This window comes from Hyperolius riggenbachi, chromosome 1 (genome assembly GCF_040937935.1).
Source record: "Hyperolius riggenbachi isolate aHypRig1 chromosome 1, aHypRig1.pri, whole genome shotgun sequence".
Classification (NCBI taxonomy): domain Eukaryota; kingdom Metazoa; phylum Chordata; class Amphibia; order Anura; family Hyperoliidae; genus Hyperolius; species Hyperolius riggenbachi.
Window position 1 is genome coordinate 302,164,781 of NC_090646.1, and position 20,232 is coordinate 302,185,012.

A 20,232-nucleotide genomic window follows, 5' to 3' on the forward strand; every position below is an offset into this window, starting at 1 on the left:
CAAAGGTACTGGACATTTGAGAACTTTGGACAAATCCCAAGGAGGAACGAGTTTTGAAGGAGACGGTTGTGACCTAGTCACCGACTCCAAAAAATTTCTAACATGAATTTCTGCCGAAAGTCGCTTGTTAAGGAAAACCGAAAGAGTGGCCACCTGTACTTGCAGTGTACTGGCTGATAAACCTAATTCTACTCCATCCTGGAGAAACTCCAAAATGTAGCGTAAACCGTTAGAGCGCACTCTTCCTTTTTTTCCAGGAACAAAAAACATTCCAAACTTTACAGTAGATTTGCCTAGTATTAGGCTTCCTACATTTGATTTGATCAGAGTTGCGATCACTTGGTCTGAAAACCCCTGCCTCCTTAGGTTTTGCCACTCAGGATCCATGCCGTCAGCTTGAACTGGTCTGGATTCGGGTGGATTTGATTCCCCTGGAATAGAAGGTCCGGCCTGGACCCCAGATGCCACGGACCCCTCAGAGTTAGTCTCTGTACAAAGGGGAACCATGCGCTCTCCTCGGCTACCAAGGGATAAGAACATTATTTGGGAGTTCAAGGATTCTATGCGTTTGAGCACTTTCGGGATTAGATTGAATGGGGGAAAGGCGTTCAGCAGTCCCTGTGGACAAGATACTTACAGCGCATCCAGTCTGTTGGATGGAGAGGTAGGATGAAGGGAGCAGTAATCTGTCAACTTTGTGTTGGCTGGAGTTGCGAACAGGTCTAATATGGGTAGTCCCCATTTCTGAATTAGTGAGTTGAACACCTTCTGGTTTAGTTCCCACTCTGTCTCTATTGGTGCTCTGCTGAGTGAGTCTGCCCATCTGTTCAGCTGAACTGCCACAATCTTACCAGCAATTTTGCTGCCTTGTCCTGTGGAAGAAACACCTTTCCTTGATTTTTGTCCCAAGGTAGTCCTAAGAAAACGAAGTTTTGGGTTGGAAGCAAGTTGGACTTCTTGCTCATCAGCCACCCCAGGTTCGAAAGGACCTGAACAGAAAAATTTAGATCCCTGTGCAAGTCCGCTACAGAGTCTGCTGTAAATAAAAAGTCTAGGTACGGGAGAACCCTTACATTGTGGAGATGGAGAAAGGCCGCTGCCTCTGCTACAATATTCGGGAATATCCTCGGGCTGAGGATATTCCGAAAGGAAGAGCTCGGTACTGATGGTGCCAAACGCTGTCGCCGAACCAGACGGACTGCAAATCTTAGATACCTTTGGTACCGAGGATGAATCGGTACATACAGATACGCGTCTGAGATCAATAGTTGCCATAAAGGCGCCGGGCCATATCAGATTTTGGACCGAGGTGATGCTCTCCATGCGGAAGTGTTTCTCCAAAATGTAAGGGTTCAGAGGATTCATATTTAATCATCCGAAACTTTCCTGAGGGTTTTTTGATTATAAAAACCCTAGAGTAAAATCCTTTGAAGTGGTCCTCTACTGGTACCCTCTGGATTACATTTTGGGATAGTAGAGTTGTCACTGAGTCTAGCAAGGCCTGTGCCTTGTCTGGGTCCTTGGAGGTCCCTGTTACAAGTCTGCTGGGGGGAGGTAGGGACCAAAATTCCAGCTTGTACCAGTTATTTATAAGGTCTAATATGAACTGGCTAGATGTCATCTTTCCCAAGCTGGAAAAGTCTCCCCCCAACCTGAGGCTGTCACTTGTCAGGTTTGGGAGTGCTGGGATTCCTTGACTTGTTGAACAAGAAGGAAGATTTTCCCTTCCTGGAGTTATAGGTCCACTTTCTGGACTGACTCTGGTTTCTTCCCCCCCGTCCTTTTGTTCTGGTAAGGAACCCTGTTCTGAAAGGGCTTACGAACTGGTTTCTTTTTCTTATCTGGGAATCTTTTGGCCTTATCTGAGAATCTCTTAAGTACTGCTTCCAGATCCTTCCCAAAAAGTAATTCGCCCTGGAATTCCATCGCACAGAGTTTATGCTTGGAACCCAGATCACCTTCCCATGTATTGAGCCAAATAGCCCTGCGGGCTGAATTGATCAAGGCCGCAGTCTTCGCTGCAGCTCTGAAACTTTCTGAAGCTGCATCTGCCCAAAAAGCCACTGTCTTAACTAGCACAGACAAGGAAGACAATATTTTCTCGTGAGGAGTACCCTCCACTAAATTCTTCTTAAGACAGGATATCCACTTGTCCAGGTTTCTAGCCAAACAGATAGAGGATACGAGAGGTTTAAATGAAAAGGAAACTGAATCCCGGGCCCTCTTCAATAAAGTTTCAGCCTTTTTATCCATAGGATTTTTCAAGTTGCCAATATCCTCATATGAAAGGTCAGTCCCTCTGGAATACTGCGCCAGAGAAGCGTCAAGCCTTGGACATTTGGCCCATGGAGCCTGAAAGACCTGGGAATTAATTTTCCTTTCTGGATCTTTCCATTGTGATAAGATAATGGCTTAATAGCGGAATGTACAGGGAAGCATTTAGTTGGCTGACCCTCCAACCCTCTATAAATCTCGTCTTGCGCAGAGGTCGTTGTTGCGGTCTCAGGAATTTGTTCAGAGTCATAAATGGCCTTTAACAACTCCAATGTATCCTCAGCACTATACAAGTACTGTGAGGTTCTAGAGGAACCAGACTAAGGAGTTATATCAGAGTCTCTGGCCTCACCCTCCTCCATGAACTCCTCATCCTCCTCCTCCTCAGATAAAGTCTCTATACCTCCTATCTGAGAATCCTCTCTAGGTAACTGAGCAGGAGGTAAACTCTGCGACGGAGTCTGTCTATCCTGAAAAGAGGGTATCCCTGACACACCAGGAACCTGACCATCTTCCTTGGGGGATAGCTGCTGAGCCCCCTGCGGTTTAGACACCAGCTGTGCTGGAACCGGAAAGGCAGACCTTAACGCAGAAAATGTAGTAGCCAGTTCAGCCTTCATAGCATTCATAAGGTCTAATATGGCTCTATTGGTTGCATTTGTATCAACCGGGGTAGATGTGGTAGAGGACGGTTTAGCTAAGCAATCTACACACTGAGATCTCTTATACCCCAATAGTAAATTAACATCACATTTCCTACACTTTTTATCAGTGTGCCTCAACACCTGCAAAAAACAAGCAAACAAACAAGCCCCATAAGATAACATTAACCTATACTAGCTTAGAGGGGAGAGGAAAGGAGTCACAGTGCCTGTGGAACATTCACTGCCTGCTCAGGTTTATCCACGGACTGCATGCTAGCTTCAGGTGCAGCCTCTGTCTGCTCCATGCTGTTCACCCAGCTCTGCCAGTGAGACCAAGCATGGCTTAACAACCGGAACCTCCGACTAGTAACGCCTCCGCCAGTCACAGCTTCTATGCTGCCCAATCGGAAGCGTAACACTGCCCGCTCTGCTGCGCCCTCCTCATATGGATCTGCCGTCTAACGCGGAAGACGCCGATACCACGAGGAGGATGACACACCCTCCTATGCGATCCACCAAACAGCAATCGCCGTGTCACAATAATAGGAGGAACAGAGCGGTCGGACGTCATCTGCTGACGCGGAATGCGGAAGACGCCACCGCTGAATGTATGCCCCGCTCCTGGAGCCGCAGCCTCAGAGGTAAAACACCCCGGCGTGGAATTGGCGCCATTGCATCAAAGATGGCGTCCACAGATGCTCAAACACATAGCCAGCAGTAGCTGCAGAACCTTCCTTAGCCCAACAAGGTTTCTGGAAGGAAAACAGCCAACAGTGAAAACCTCCACCATACTTAGGCACCTAGAATGTCCACACAAGAACATTCCCCTGCAGCTGCCCTTAATCACATACCTATATCAGAAACACCTATTCTAGAAAAAGACAGGTGCCACACAGGCTCCCCTATCCTCAGCATCCCTACTGCCTGTAACCTCGGGTGTAGGGAAACAGTCAATAACTGAGTTGGTTAGGAGGAGAGGGAGCTTATATGGACTGGGAACTGATTAATTCAATTATTTAATTATTGCCTGTTTCCTTTCAGGGGTGGGTCAGTCTCCGCTCAGGAGGAAGCCATCCTGAAGGACGATGAGAGAAGATCTATTTCTGGTATTTCACATTTTTTGGTTACCAAACGAAAGACCTCCGGACGAAGTTCCCATTCTGACTTGTTGACATCCTGATGGCTCAGGAAACCTGTTTCCCAATTTGGCGTCCTCTTTATGTGGACTGCAGACAGGTACAGAACCCGTGGTTATGCCCAATCCAGAATCTCCAAGCAGAGGGACATCAGATACGCCATAAGCAGCCTGAAACTCCTACGGGAAGATGCTTCTAGCTACCGCTCCAGTCTGCTTCTCTGACCCACATAGCCGGCCTTTGATATGAGCGACCAGAGCGGTCGCTCAGGGAGCCAGCTTCCAAGGGGGTGCCTATAGCTGGTTGCCTATACTGAGGGCACCTACACTTGATTTCCTAAACTGGGGGCACCTATAGCTGGCTATCTTTACTGAGAGCACTAACACCTGGCTACCTATACTGAAGGCACCTATGCCTGGCTACCTATGGGGGGATGGAGACCTTCAACTGACTTCCTATACTGGGGGCACCTATGCTTGGCAACCTATATTGAGGGAACCTACACATGAGATCCTATACTGGGACACCTATACCTGGCTACCTACCTATACTGAGTCTAAGGGCGTTTGGGGATAGCCGCACTGTGGCTATAACGCGTGGTGCAAATTGTCAGTGCTGTACTAAATGGGGGGGAGGCGGCTAACTGTCCCACTCATTGTTTTTATTAATAATCCTGAAAGGTTCTAGCCTTCATTTTTAAGTGTATTCAGGATAATGCACTCCTTCCATCCATTTGTGGTTATTAATAGTATTTTTTCCATTATACATACGTGACGTGTCACAGAGATCTGAGCATTTGGCATGATATGTCACAACGTCAAAAAGGTTAGGAACCACTGTTCTAGGAGATATCTCAGGAGAAAAGGGGAATTGCATATGGGCCTGTGCGGGTGTATACATGCATGTGTGCATGTGTGTATATGCACGTTGGAAGAGGATGAAGGGGGGGGGGTTCACAAAAATCAGTTTTCGCTCAGGGCGCAGTGAAACCTAAGGCCGGCCCTGCTGACCCACTCTGTGATTCAGCTGTTACACTTCCCCAAAAGGACACAACTCACCCTCTGGTGAGTTATAAAGCACAACCACAAAAAGCCGAAGCTTTTCTCTGAGGCCTTGTTCACATAATATATCGCCAGTGCTATCGCAAGCGCTGCCAAATCTATGGGGTGATTTCAGCTTAGAAAAGCGCTTTTCTAAGGGCTTTTGTGGAGCGATTGATTTTTCACTTCCTGATGTCAGTCAGGAAGTTAACTCTTCAACCCGGAAATTAATACAATGTATTTATTCATCAAAGCACTCGGAAATTTGCAATACAAAGCGCTTTTTCAAAGGCTTTGCGATTGCCCTATACCCGCCATTGAGCCAAAACGCTCAGAAAATGGTACAGGTAGCGAGTTTGCAACTTTTAAAAAAATCGCAACGCTTAAATGTAAACACTGTCATAGGAAATCATTACACAAGCGTTTCAAAGGGATTTGCAAAATCGGCAGCGCTTAAAAAAAGAATTCAGCAAACGATCGTGTGAACAAGCCCTTAGTGCGTTTACCTAGGTGGAAACACTGATGACCTGAGGTGTAGGGACAGGCGTGGGCTTTTAATCTTCTATGGCTTGCATTTCCACAGATCAGGGCAGCACAGTGGTGTAGTGGTTAGCACTCTCACCTTGCAGCGCTGGGTCGAATGCCATATAGGTCGGAAATTGCTTTAGCTGGGAGTGAGCAAATTGTGTGTTTTGTAGCATTCAGTTCAGAGGAAGTGGGGGTGAATTCCCTGGCGGTGAGAGGTCCAGGGCCCACCCGCACTTCCCTCTGGGTATCGCATGGTAGTTTTGGGGCCCCAGCCAGTGAGAGAGACTGGGGCACCTGGCTGTCATGTGAACCATTGTTTGTGATCTTAGTTTTCTTTTTGCAGCTTCCAGTATGTGGTTGACAGGTGAGTGATTAGGGAGGAAACTGTGTGGGATATGTGCCTACACGTGGCTTCCCTGTAAAATATGTGATCTACGATTACATCCAACTGAAGCCTCCCACCTGAATGCTACCTAATTTATGCAATTCCTGCTAGATTTGGTACGGCAGGCAAAGGGTGAATGACAGTCAGGGTTGCTCAGCAGGACCCCGAATGCGAAGTTTCCCCGAAAAATTCGGGTGTTTTTTAGTTTTGCCGCATGCGAACCCGAATGCTGCGATTCCAAGCCGAACCCGAATACGAAGCATGCCGAATGCGCGCGCTGGAATTCGGCCGGATGGAGCTGTGGGTTCGGTTTCGGCTTCGGGAGCTGGCAACCCTAGTAACCAATCAGAGGAGTGGAGCCTGGCCCTCCCCTCCTCTATATAAGGCGGCGGCCATGTTGCGGAGCCACGCACTTGTGTGACTGCTGCTGGTACTGAGAGATTCTCCAGTGCTGTGCTGTGTCTGAGCAAGTGCTTTTCACTGCTAAACCTAGCGTTTTGCTTCCTAAACACCTCCTAAACACATTTATTGTTGTCTTATATAGTTAGCTAGTATTTTGATTGTTTTTAGTCAGCTAGTGTATAGTGTATACTGTGCTAGGCTAGTGTTAGTCTGTGAGCAGGCTAGGCCTGCTAGCCTAGGTAGCCTTAGCCTACTACTAGCTTAGGTAGGTTAGGGATTCTAGTTAGTGGTGTACTAGTAGTACTAGTTTAATTAATTATTACTGCTGTAGTCTGTTACTTTATTACTTTCAGTACTGAGTTAGTTACTGACTGTGAGTGACAGGTCACCACCAGCATCCATTGTGAGTGACCTGACCTGTGACTGTCTGTCACCTCACCTGCCCGAGCCTATTGATTGATTGCGTCTGACCGTGTGTGGCCGTTTGTAATTGTCACCGATTGTCTGCCGCACGACATACTTGTAGCGTAGTACGCTAGGTGTTTCTTAGTTACCTGCGTGCGTGCATACTTCTAGTGTCTACTACTATACTACTAGTCTACTAGTCTAGACTAGTACCCGTTCACTAATTTTTTTTTCAATTTTACTGTGCGATTTTATTATCATCCGTAGTGTGTGTAATAAATAAGAGTTACAACACATACAGGCCACCACACCAGCATCCGTTGTGAGTGACCTGTGACTGTCTGTCACCTCACCTGCCCGAGCCTATTGATTGATTGCGTCTGACCGTGTGTGACCGTTTGTAATTGTCACCGATTGTCTGCCGCACGACTTACTTGTAGCCTATTACGCTAGGTGTTTCTTAGTTACCTGCGTGCATACTACTAGTGTCTACTGTCTACTACTATACTACTAATCTAGTACCCGTTCACTAATTTTTTTTTTCAATTTTACTGTGTGATTTTATTATCATCTGTAGTGTGTGTGTGTAATAAATAATAGTTACTTACAACACATACAGGCCACCACACCAGCATCCGTTGTGAGTGACCTGTGACTGTCTGTCACCTCACCTGCCCGAGCCTATTGATTGATTGCGTCTGACCGTGTGTGACCGTTTGTAATTGTCACCGATTGTCTGCCGCACGACTTACTTGTAGCCTATTACGCTAGGTGTTTCTTAGTTACCTGCGTGCGTGTGTACTACTGCTAGTGTCTACTACTGTACTACTAGTCACCACCAAGTCACCACCAACACAGACTTTATTAAAGTTTACACCCTTTCCCGCCCTCTTCTACTTATTTTTTTTTTTACTGTATTTGTATAGTGCACTATGACTGGCAGAGGTAGAGGTAGAGGGCGAGGCACCACCAGGAGAGGAAGCGCCATTGCAGGAGCCACTGCCAGCAGCAGCAGGTCTGGGACTGGTGCGCCGCCAGCCACTGACCACAGGGAGGAGGGAGCAGAGGCGCAACAGCAGCGTGTTGCGCACATCTTTGAGACGGGTCGTCGCCCACGGCCCATTGGGGAGAGTCAGGTGCAGGCTGTGGTGGAAATGATGGCGGGGCAGGAAGCCACCTTTTCCAGCCAGGCCTCCAGCAGCAACGAGACTAGTGCCACCAGCACTCCTGTCCGCAGCAGGCCTCCACCAGCGCTTGAGGCCATGGTCACGGTGACCCCATCGACCAGCCTGCCCTCAATGAGCACGCTCTTCTCCCATGAGACTGTGACCATGTACAGGGATGTTTTGGAGAAGTATGAGTTGGAGATGATGGGGCCATGCAAGGAGGAGGAGGAGTTACAGGTGCAGAAGTTTGTTGTTGGCGCTGAGGAGGAGGGGCGTGATGCAGGAGATGTTGGGGTAGAGGAGTTGGTTGAGTCGGGCTCACAGGATTTGTTTGGGGTTGATGATGAGGACTTGATAGATCCTTCCTATGTGCCACCAGTACCACCAGCACAGTTGGTTGAAGGCAGCTCATCATCGGAGGAGGAGGCGTCTCTGGAACAGAGGCGCAGCAGCAGCAAGGCGGCCAGCACAGGGCGTGGAAGGCAGGAGCCACAGCCTACTACTTCAGTCACTACCACCACTCGCAGCAAACCTCTAACTACAACCAAAAAGGAACAATCCTCCAAGGGCACCCAAAAACCCCAGCCCTCAAGCGCAAAGAGCAGGTTGAAGTCCCCAGTCTGGCGGTACTTCACCAAGTGCCCAGTGGACCCGACCCGTGCAATTTGCAACAGTTGCAATCTCAGTCTCAGCAGAGGTCGCGATATCCACAAATTGAGTACCTCGTGCCTGCAGACCCACTTACAGAGCAGACATTTTGAGGACTTTAATGAGTTGGAGAAGCTTATGCAAAGTGGTGCAGGCAGTGGTCAGAGCCAGACAGCCACTGCACAGATTTCAGCAGCAGCAGCCGACCCTTCTGCCCATCCAGCAGCAGCAGCACAGCAGTAACTAACTCCCACCCACCCCCCCCCCCCCCCCCCGGGCAGCTAGTCCTCAGTGGCCTCATCAGCTCCCTCCACAGTGGCCTCCTCATCCTCCCGTGCAGGCAAACGCTGCCAGACCCTGCTCGGCGAAGCATTCCCCGGTGTGACCAAGGTGCTGCCTCCCGCCCACAGGCGCATCCGGTTGCTGAACGGGTTGCTTGCCCGGGCCATGTGCTCCCAGCTCCTGCCATATTCGTTTGTGCAGGAGGGGAGTGACATCAGAGCGCTGCTGCAGGTTGGGATCCCGGCCGCCACTATTTTTCCCGCAGGGCGATCCCAGCACTGCACCGCTCTGCCATGGAGAACGTGGGCCGCGCGCTGGATCACGCTGTCAGTGCGCGGATCCACACAACCATGGATTCCTGGAGCAGCCGGTTTGGGACAGAGCGCTATCTGTCCTTTACGGCCCACTGGGTCAGCCTGGTGGAAAGTCAGAGCGAGGAAGCAGCAGGTCCATCCTCGGGCACAGCAGCACCAGTCGCCCACTACGTGGTGCCACCGCGCGGGGTCAGGGGAGAAGCAGCAGCTCCCACCGCCAAGCGATCCCGTCTCTCCAGCAGCGTGAAGGCCCGCCATTGCCAAGCGCTGCTGGAGATGAAAAGCCTGGGGAAACACTCCTTGACGGCAAGTAACGTGCTCCGGTACCTCAGGGAGCAGGAGAGGACGTGGCTGACCCCCAGAGGCCTCACTGTGGGATTGGTGGTGTCCGACAATGCCACCAACCTGCTGTCTGCCATCAGCAGTGGAGACTTGCTCCACGTCCCTTGCTTGGCCCACGTCCTGAACCTGGTGGTGCAAAAGTTCATGCGCACCTACCTGGGGATGGAGGAGCTGTTAGAAGCAGCGTGGAAAATTGTGCGCACTTTCCGCCGCTCAGCAGCTGCCGCAGCAAAACTGGCAGACATCCAGCAGCAGGAGGGCCTGCCACGACACCGCCTTATCATAGATGTGCCAACTCGCTGGAACTCCACCCTGGCGATGTTGGAGCGGCTGGTTGAGCAGAGGAGGGCTGTCAACCGGTACATCTATGATGCCACTGTCGCCGGCACCGGCAGCAGAAGCAGCACCACACTCCAGCTCCTCACCAACGCGCAATGGGGGCAGATGCAGCAGGTCTGCTTGGTGTTGGCTCCCTTCCTGCAGGGAACCAACCTGGTGAGTGAACAACGGGCATCCCTCTGCCAGTGGGTGCCCTTTGTTTGTCTGTTGGACAGGGCACTTGGCGATTTGGTGGATTTGGGAGAGGAGGCCCTGAAGCAGCTGGAACAGCAGCCGCCTGTGCAGTCCACTGCTCCGCAGGTATTTGAGTCCCTGGAGGAGGAGGAGTTGGAGATGCTGGACGTTGCTGCTGGGGGGGGAACATCGGAGCGCAGCAGCAGTGGTGCGAGGGTGGAGAGAGGAGGAGGAGGTGGACGCTGACCCTGATGTCTCTGTTAGACGGTCCACCCTGTTCCCCATGGCAGTGCACATGCAGCGCTGCCTGCGCACAGACCCCAGGGTCAAGCAGATGCAAGCGAGGGAGGACGCCTGCATCAGCATGATCCTGGACCCACAGTTGAGGGGGAGGTGGGATCAGTTTCTGCCTGCCAGAGACCGTGAGCAGCGAGCAAGGGAGTTGCAGGAGATCCTTGTTCGGCGACTGGAGGAAGCCCTCCTCCCGCCTTCCACTCCCTCTGTCCCTGTCCAGCAGCCAGCAGCACAGCAGCAGGTGCCTGCGGCAGCAGCAGCATCAGGCGCCCAGGAGACCTTCTGTCATTGACGCAGGCGTTCTACATGAAGGTACAGCAGCCGAGAGAGGAGGTGCGGGCAGCAGCCACCTTCGGTGAGAGTCACAGCCAGCGCATGATCCGGATGGTGGCCGACTACATGGGGTCCTTCAGTGGGCTTGACACCGGCAGCGAAGAGCCTGTGGACCCCATAGAGTACTGGGTGGAGCACTTGCACATCTGGAGGGAGCTTGCGCAGTACGCCCTGGAGGTATTGTCTTGCCCCCCTTCCAGCGTGCTGTCTGAGAGGTGCTTCAGTGCGGCCGGTGGCGTGGTCACCGAGAAGCGCTCTCGTCTGTCCACAGAGGGCGTGGACAGACTGACATTTTTGAAGATTAACCAGGCCTGGATAGAAGGCACGTTCCTGGCACCTGTTGTCGGCGAAAGGAGGACATGAGGTGCCTGCCTGGGAATTACAATACATTGCCTGCTGCCTGCCATACGTGATGACTCCTCCTCCTCCTGCTGGCCTGCTGCATTGATTTATCTATGAATTTATTTATTGTATTTCTACCGGACTCCTGCTGCTGGCCTGCTGCATTGATTTACCTATGAATTTATTTATGTATTTATTTATTTATTGTATTTCTACCGGACTCCTGCTGCTGCTGCTGGCCTGCTGCATTGATTTACCTATGAATTTATTTATGTATTTATTTATTGTATTTCTACCGGACTCCTGCTGTTGCTGCTGGCCTGCTGCATTGATTTACCTATGAATTTATTTATGTATTTATTTATTGTATTTCTACCGGACTCCTGCTGCTGGCCTGCTGCATTGATTTACCTATGAATTTATTTATGTATTTATTTATTTATTGTATTTCTACCGGACGACTCCTCCTCCTGCTGGTCTGCTGCATTGATTTACCTATCAATTTATTTATGTATTTATTTATTGTATTTCTACCGGACTCCTGCTGCTGCTGCTGGCCTGCTGCATTGATTTACCTATGAATTTACTTATGTATTTATTTATTTATTGTATTTCTACCGGACTCCTCCTCCTGCTGGCCTGCTGCATTGATTTACCTATCAATTTATTTATGTATTTATTGTATTTCTAAAGCGGCAACATATTACACTGCGCTCATTTTCATCCTGCTGCTGTCAGTGGTCCCACCGCCAGAGTCCACACTATGCATTGCCTGCTGCCAGTGCCACACGTCACTCCACCTCCTCCTGCTGCTGCTGTTGTATTTATCCTGCTGCTGTCAGTGGTCCCACCGCCAGAGTCCACACAATGCATTGCCTGCTGTCATTGCCACACGTCACTCCACCTTCTCCTGCTGCTGTTGTATTTATCCTGCTGCTGTCAGTGGTCCCACCGCCAGAGTCCACACTATGCATTGCCTGCTGTCAGTGCCACACGTCACTCCTCCTCCTGCTGCTGTTGTATTTATCCTACTGCTGTCAGAGGTCCCACCGCCAGGGTCCACACTATGAATTGCCTGCTGCCAGTGCCACACGTCACTCCACCTCCTCCTGCTGCTGCTGTTGTATTTATCCTACTGCTGTCAGAGGTCCCACCGCCAGGGTCCACACTATGCATTGCCTGCTGCCAGTGCTACACGTCACTCCACCTCCTACTGCTGCTGTTGTATTTATCCTGCTGCTGTCAGTGGTCCCACCGCCAGAGTCCACACTATGCATTGCCTGCTGCCAGTGCCACACGTCACTCCACCTCCTCCTGCTGCTGCTGTTGTATTTATCCTACTGCTGTCGGAGGTCCCACCGCCAGGGTCCACACTATGCATTGCCTGCTGCCAGTGCCACACGTCACTCCACCTCCTCCTGCTGCTGTTGTATTTATCCTGCTGCTGTCAGTGGTCCCACCACCAGGGTCCACACTATGCATTGCCTGCTGCCAGTGCCACACGTAACGTTTTCAGTTTTGTTTTTTTAAGTACACCTATTTCAATGTGAATTCACTTTAAAAAAACACACAAAAAAAACCCGAATTCACGAATACGAATTTTTAACGAATTTTTAGGCGTAACCTCGAACCGAATATGAACTCGAACCGAATTTCGTGTAAGAAGGCGAATTCGAATGTCGTGCGGACCCGAATTCGAATGTACCCGAACCGAATTTTGGTACATCTGAGCATGCCTGATGACAGTACACCTGATTGGCTGACTGGCACCTGCTGACCAAATAAAGGTAGGAAATTGCTTTAGCTGGGAGTGAGCAAATTGTTTGTTTTGTCGAATCCCAGCCAGTCAACATTTGCAAGGAGTTTGTATGGGTTTCCTCCGGGCACCATTTCTTCCCGCATCCCAAAAACATACAGATAAGTTATTTGGCTTCCCTCTAAAAATTGTCTCTAGACTACAATACGTACACTACACGATATATATACATAAACACATGACTATGGTAGGAATTAGATTGTGAGCCCCTCCGAGGGACAGTTAAATGACAAGACAATATATTCTGTACAGCGCTGCGAAAGATGATGGCGCTATATAAATACTAAATAATAATCACCTGATACTTCAATTGTTCCAGATGCTAATTAGAGAAATAATCATATACAAATAAATTCCAGTGCAATATAACATACCTTGGTTTTCTCCTTGTTTCACTAACACAGTTTTGACAGGTTTGGAGGGTTCATCCTTAATGGGAAGTCGTTTGAAACCAGAAACCAATTCGAGTCCACCATGAGGATTTTGCACAATATCACTTTCAGAGCCCATTTTTGAATAGTCTTCTACATTATTCTGAGAGTAGTACATGCCACTACCAGTCTCCATCCTTTGCAATGAGCCATCTGACTCACTTGCAGAAGATGATCTTGCCTTGCCAGTCCTCTTAATCAAATTATTTCCTGTTGCACTTTTTGCATTTCTAATCCTAGGCTCTCTGAAGTGGGAGGAGTGACGATTAGATCCTCCTGAACTACGTCCACTCGAAGAGTCCCCTTCATAGCCCCTTACTATGTCTTCCTGTGTCTCCCGACTGGAGCTTTTATGTCTCATTTGCCAGGATACAGAATCCGTTACTTCATCATCTTCTGGGGAATCTGAATAAAACTGTTCTGATGGGGGATGCAAACTTAAGCTATGAGGAGGACCAGTAGAAACTGACGACACCGTGTTGTTCACAGGAATCTGAATCTTTCTAGGTCTTTTCACAGTCTAAATGAAGAATATAAAATGGAAAATTAGAGCTTAATATGGTTTACCATGACTTATAATGTATTCTAGTGGTAGCCAGGGGCGTTGCTAAAATCCTAAGAGATTCGGGGCACTTTTGGGCAATCCAGCCAGAAAAGGAGTGTGGCCACACACCAGAATGTGGGTGTGGTCATGGGTGGAGCTACATTTACATTAATTTAACAGTGGTCTAAGTAGTCCTGCCCAGCAAAATGTTGCATGACCCCCCCCCCTCCATTACTATAAAAATAACCCCCAAAAATGCAGCACATCACATAAATAGGTAGTGTCATTTGACCACTTGAGGACCGTGGTGTTAAACCCCCCCTAGTGACCAGTTTTTTTTTTTTTACTAAAATGGCCACTGCAGCTTTAAGGCCAAGCTGCAGGGCCGCACAACTCAGCACAGAAGTGATCCCCCCCCCCCCCCTTTTCTCCCCACCAACAGAGATCTCTGTTGGTGGGGTCTGATCGCTCCATAGTTTATTTTTTTTTTTTATAAATATTTTTTAATGAATTTTACCGTGTTTTTTTATTTCTTTTGCCCTGCTCCCTCCCTCCCCTTCCCACCAGCCAATCATCGTGATCGGCTGTCATAGGTTTCAGCCACTCGGAGACTGAATCGGAGAATGAAGGTGGGGCGGAGCTCCTCCCCCCCCCCAAGCAGGACATGCGCGCGCAGCTTGCGCGCGATCTCCTGCTAGCCCCATAGAAGACAATCGGTGTGGATCGGTCCTGGGGCTGCCGGACTGCTGACGCAAATTGGCGTGGAGCAGTTGGCAAGTAGTTAAACATAACTAGGCAGAGTTTCCTGGCTTCTGTGCTGGCTGATCTGGATTTCTGCTGGGTGGGCTGGCCTGTCGCCAGGTTATCTGACAGTCCCCCCGCATATGGCGAGTTCATAGAAGATTTTATTTTTTGTCACAAGTTAGCGGTAAATGACACTTTGTGAAAAAAAACAATAAAAATCAATTTCCGCTAACTTGTGACAAAAAATAAAATCTTCTATGAACTCACCGTACTACTAACAGAATACCTTGGGGTGTCTTCTTTCTAAAATGGAGTCATTTGTGGGGTTCCTATACTGTCCTGGCATTTTAGGGGCCCTAAACCGTGAGGAGTAGTCTTGAAACAAAATTTCTCAAAATGACCTGTGAAATCCTAAAGCTACTCATTGGACTTTGGGCCCCTTAGCGCAGTTAGGGTGCAAAAAAGTGCCACACATGTGGTATCGCCGTACTCGGGAGAAGTAGTACAATGTGTTTTGGGGTGTATTTTTACACATACCCATGCTGGGTGGGAGAATTAACTCTGTAAATGGACAATTGTGTGTAAAAAAATCAAAAGATTGTCATTTACAGAGGTATTTCTCCCACCCAGCATGGGTATGTGTAAAAAATACACCCCAAAACACATTATACTACCTCTCCCGAGTACGGCGATACCACATGATTGGCACTTTTTTGCAGCCTAACTGCGCTAAGGGGCCCAAAGTCCAATGAGTACCTTTAGGATTTCACAGGTCATTTTTGTTTCAAGACTACTCCTCACGGTTTAGGGCCCCTAAAATGCCAGGGCAGTATAGGAACCCCACTAATGACCCCATTTTAGAAAGAAGACACCCTAAGGTATTCCGTTAGGAGTATGGTGAGTTCATAGAAGTTTTTATTTTTTTGTCACAAGTTTGTGAAAAAAAATAATTAAAATCAATTTCCGCTAAGTGTCATTTTCCGCTAACTTGAGACAAAAAATAAAATCTTCTATGAACTCACCATACTCCTAACGGAATACGTTTGGGTGTCTTCTTTCTAGAATGGGTTCATTTGTGGGGTTCCTATACTGCCCTGGCATTTTAGGGGCCCTAAACCGTGAGGAGTAGTCTTGAAACCAAATGTCGCAAAATGACCTGTGAAATCCTAAAGGTACTCATTGGACTTTGGGCCCCTTAGCGTACTTAGGGTGTAAAAAAGTGCCACATATGTGGTACCGCCGTACTCAGGAGAAGTAGTATAATGTGTTTTGGGGTGTATTTTTACACATACCCATGCTGGGTGGGAGAAATATCTCTGTAAATGACAATTGTTTGATTTTTTTTACACACAATTGTCCATTTACAGAGAGATTTCTCCCACCCAGCATGGGTATGTGTAAAAATACACCCCAAAACACATTATACTACTTCTCCTGAGTACGGCGATACCACATGTGTGACACTTTTTTGCAGCCTAGGTGCGCTAAGGGGCCCAACGTCCTAATCACAGGTCATTTTGAGGCATTTGTTTTCTAGACTACTCCTCACGGTTTAGGGCCCCTAAAATGCCAGGGCAGTATAGGAACCCCACAAGTGACCCCATTTTAGAAAGAAGACACCCCAAGGTATTCCGTTAGGTGTATGGCGAGTTCATAGAAGATTTTATTTTTTGTCACAAGTTAGTGAAAAATGACACTTTGTGAAAAAACAAAAATCAATTTCCGCTAACTTGACAAAAAATAAAATCTTCTATGAACTCGTCATACACCTAACAGAATACATTGGGGTATCTTTTTTCTAAAATGGGGTCAGTTTGTGGGGTTCCTATACCGCCCTGGCATTTTACGGGCCCAAAACCGTGAGTAGTCTGGAAATCAAATGTCTAAAAATGACTGTTCAGGGGTATAAGCATCTGCAAATTTTGATGACAGGTGGTCTATGAGGGGGCGAATTTTGTGGAACCGGTCATATGCAGGGTGGCCTTTTAGATGACAGGTTGTATTGGGCCTGATCTGATGGATAGGAGTGCTAGGGGGGTGACAGGAGGTGATTGATGGGTGTCTCAGGGGGTGGTTAGAGGGGAAAATAGATGCAATCAATGCACTGGGGAGGTGATCGGAAGGAGGTCTGAGGGGGATCTGAGGGTTTGGCCGAGTGATCAGGAGCCCACACGGGGCTAATTAGGGCCTGATCTGATGGGTAGGTGTGCTAGGGGGTGACAGGAGGTGATTGATGGGTGTCTCAAGGTGTGATTAGAGGGAGGATTAGATGCAAGCAATGCACTGGCGAGGTGATCAGGGCTGGGGCCTGAGGGCATTCTGAGGGTGTGGGCGGGTGATTGGGTGCCCTAGGGGCAGATAGGGGTCTAATCTGATAGGTAGCAGTGACAGGGGGTGATTGATGGGTAATTAGTGGGTGTTTAGGGTAGAGAACAGATATAAACACTGCACTTGGGAGGTGATCTGACGTCGGATCTGCGGGCGAACTATTGGTGTGGGTGGGTGATCAGATTGCCCGCAAGGGGCAGGTTAGGGGCTGATTGATGAGTGGCAGTGACAGGGGGTGATTGATGGGTGGCAGTGACAGGGGGTGATTGATGGGTGATTGACAGGTGATTGACAGGTGATCAGTGGGTTATTACAGGGAAGAACAGATGTAACTAATGCACTGGCGAATTGATAAGGGGGGGGGGGTCTGAGGGCAATCTGAGCGTGTAGGCGGGTGATTGGGTGCCCGCAAGGGGCAGATTGGGGTCTGATCTAATGGGTAACAGTGACAGGTGGTGATAGGGGGTGATTGATGGGTAATTAGTGGGTGTTTAGGGTAGAGAACAGATGTAAACACTGCACTTGGGAGCTGATCTGACGTCGGATCTGCGGGTGATCTATTGGTGTGGGTGGGTGATCAGATTGCCCGCAAGGGGCAGGTTAGGGGCTGATTGATGGGTGGCAGTGACAGGGGGTGATTGATGGGTGGCAGTGACAGGGGGTGATTGATGGGTGATTGACAGGTGATTGACAGGTGATCAGTGGGTTATTACAGGGAAGCACAGATGTAAATATTGCACTGGCGAATTGATAAGGGGGGGTCTGAGGGCAATCTGAGCGTGTAGGCGGGTGATTGGGTGCCCGCAAGGGGCAGATTAGGGTCTGATATGATGGGTAACAGTGACAGGTGGTGATAGGGGGTGATTGATGAGTTATTGATGGGTAATTAGTGGGTGTTTAGGGTAGATAACAGATGTAAACACTGCACTTGGGAGGTGATCTGACGTCGGATCTGCGGGCGATCTATTGGTGTGGGTGGGTGATCAGATTGCCCGCAAGGGGCAGGTTAGGGGCTGATTGATGGGTGGCAGTGACAGGGGGTGATTGATGGGTGATTGATGGGTGATTGACAGGTGATCAGGGGGATAGATGCATACAGTACACAAGGGGGGGGGTGTGGGGGGGGTCTGGGGAGAATCTGAGGTGTGGGGGGGTGATCAGGAGGGGGCAGGGGAGGATAAAAAAAATAGCGTTGACAGATAGTGACAGGGAGTGATTGATGGGTGATTAGGGGGGTGATTGGGTGCAAACAGGGGTCTGGGGGGTGGGCAGGGGGGGTCTGAGGGGTGCTGTGGGCAATCTGGGGCAGGGGGGGAGAAATCAGTGTGCTTGGGTGCGACATAGGGTGGCTGCAGCCTGCCCTGGTGGTCCCTCGGACATTAGGACCACCAGGGCAGGAGGCAGCCTGTATAATACACTTTGTAAACATTACAAAGTGTATTATACACTTTGTATGCGGCAATCGCGGGGTTAACATCCCGCCGGCGCTTCCGTATGGCCGGCGGGATGTTGCGGCGAGTGATCGGAGACAGGCGCCGGCGGAGGATCGCGTCACGGATGACGCGATCGCTCCGCCCATGCCCTTACAAGGACCGCCGCCTCTGTGGGTGAACTGGTCCTTGCGGGCTCCACTTCCCGGCCGCCCCTGTGCGTTAGGCGGTCGGGAAGTGGTTAAAGAGGCTCAGAGATGAAATCAACTCAAGCTCTGATACTTACCCAGGGCTTCCTCCCGCCCCATAAACGTGTCTAAGTCCCTAAGTCGTCCTCCTGCGGTCTGCCGTTCAGCCGCGGTGATCTCCGTTAACAGCCTCAGTTGATGCCAGTCAGGGTCTACTGCGCATGCGCAGACCTCCCGCGCATGTGCAGTAGACCGAAACTGACCTCACTGAGGCTGGTAACGGAGCTCACCGCGGCTGAACGGCAGACCACGGGAGGACGGTGTGGGACACATTTATGGGGAGGGAGGAAGTCCCGGGTAAGTATCAGAGCTTGAGTTAATTTCATCTCTGAGTCTCTTTGATGCAGGTAATGTTTGAAAAATTAGAATATCCGGTTCATTTATTTCAGTAAATCAACTTAAAAGTTGAAACTAACATATGAAATAGACTCATTACATGCAGTGCTAGATATTTCAAGCCTTTATTTCTTATAATTTTGATGATTATGGCTTACAGCTCATGAAAACCCAGAAAATTAGAATACTGTGAAAAGGTTTAATATTCTATGTTCAAAGTGTCAGACTCTAATCAGTTACTACATCCAAAACATCTGCAAAGTGTTCCTGAGCCTTTAAGGGCCCGTTTTCCACTGCTGCGGAAATCAGGCCGAATCTGAAGTGTTTCCCCGCAAGCAAATCGTGTGGGGAAACTCTGCCATAGGGGATAATGCTGCCGCCGTCCGAATCGATTTTTTCATGCGGGAGGCAGTTAATCCCACAGTCATGCATGGCACGGCTTCTGGGATTCGACTGCGTACTCGCACAGGAAGGAGGACGCACCGTGGCTAGTGGAAACGAGCCCTTAATGGTATCTCAGTCTGGTTCAATAGGAATCAAAATCACGGGAAAGACTGATGACCTGACAGTTGTGCAGAAAACCATCATTAACGCCCTTTGTAAAGAGGGAAAGCCTCAAAAGGAAATTGCAAAAGAAGTTGGATATTCCCAAAGTGCTGTATGAAAGCACATTAATGATGAGTTACGTAGAAGGCAAAAGTAAGGATCAAAAAGGTGCACAAGCAGCAGGGATGACCACAGTCTGGAGAGGATAGTCAGGAAAAGTCCATTCAAAAAAATGCTGCAGACTTTGATAATGAATGGACTGAGGCTGGAGTTCGTGCATCACAAGCCATCACACAGACAGATCCTGGGCATGGGTTTTAAATGTCATATTTCTCGTCAAGCCGCTCCTGAACAATTAATTATACCAGAAGTGTCTTACCCATGCTAAAGAAAAAAGAACTGGTCTGTTGCTCAATGGTCCAAAGTCCTCTTTTCTGATGTGAGCAAATTTTTCATCTCATTTGGAAACCAAGGACCTAGAGTCTGGAGGAAGAATGGAGAGGCACAGAATCTAAGATGCTTGAAGTGTGAAGTTTCCAGCCTGAACTGATTTGGGGAGTTATGTCATCTGCTGAAGTTGGTCCACTGTGCTTCAAGTCCAGAGTCAACACAGAAGTCTACCAGGAAATTTTGGAGCACTTCATGCTTCCTTCCGCAGATGAGCTTTAAGGTGATGCTTACTTCATTTTCCAGCAGGACTTGGCACCTGCCCACACTGCCAAAAGTACCAAAACCTAGTTAAAGGACTTACTAGGCCAAGA

The 20,232-nt window shown here is 49.0% G+C and overlaps 1 protein-coding gene across 5 annotated transcripts in view; it reads right to left on the reverse strand.

The window, feature by feature from the left end:
• The window catches only part of TJP3 (tight junction protein 3), a 628,414-nt gene that overhangs the window by 362,397 nt on the left and 245,785 nt on the right, over positions 1–20,232 (reverse strand). For all 5 annotated transcript variants that reach the window (XM_068233793.1, XM_068233794.1, XM_068233796.1 and 2 more), the window contains one exon: positions 13,239–13,815. In XM_068233793.1, the coding sequence (XP_068089894.1) occupies positions 13,239–13,815 (577 nt within the window). The remainder of the gene's footprint in view (positions 1–13,238; positions 13,816–20,232) is intronic.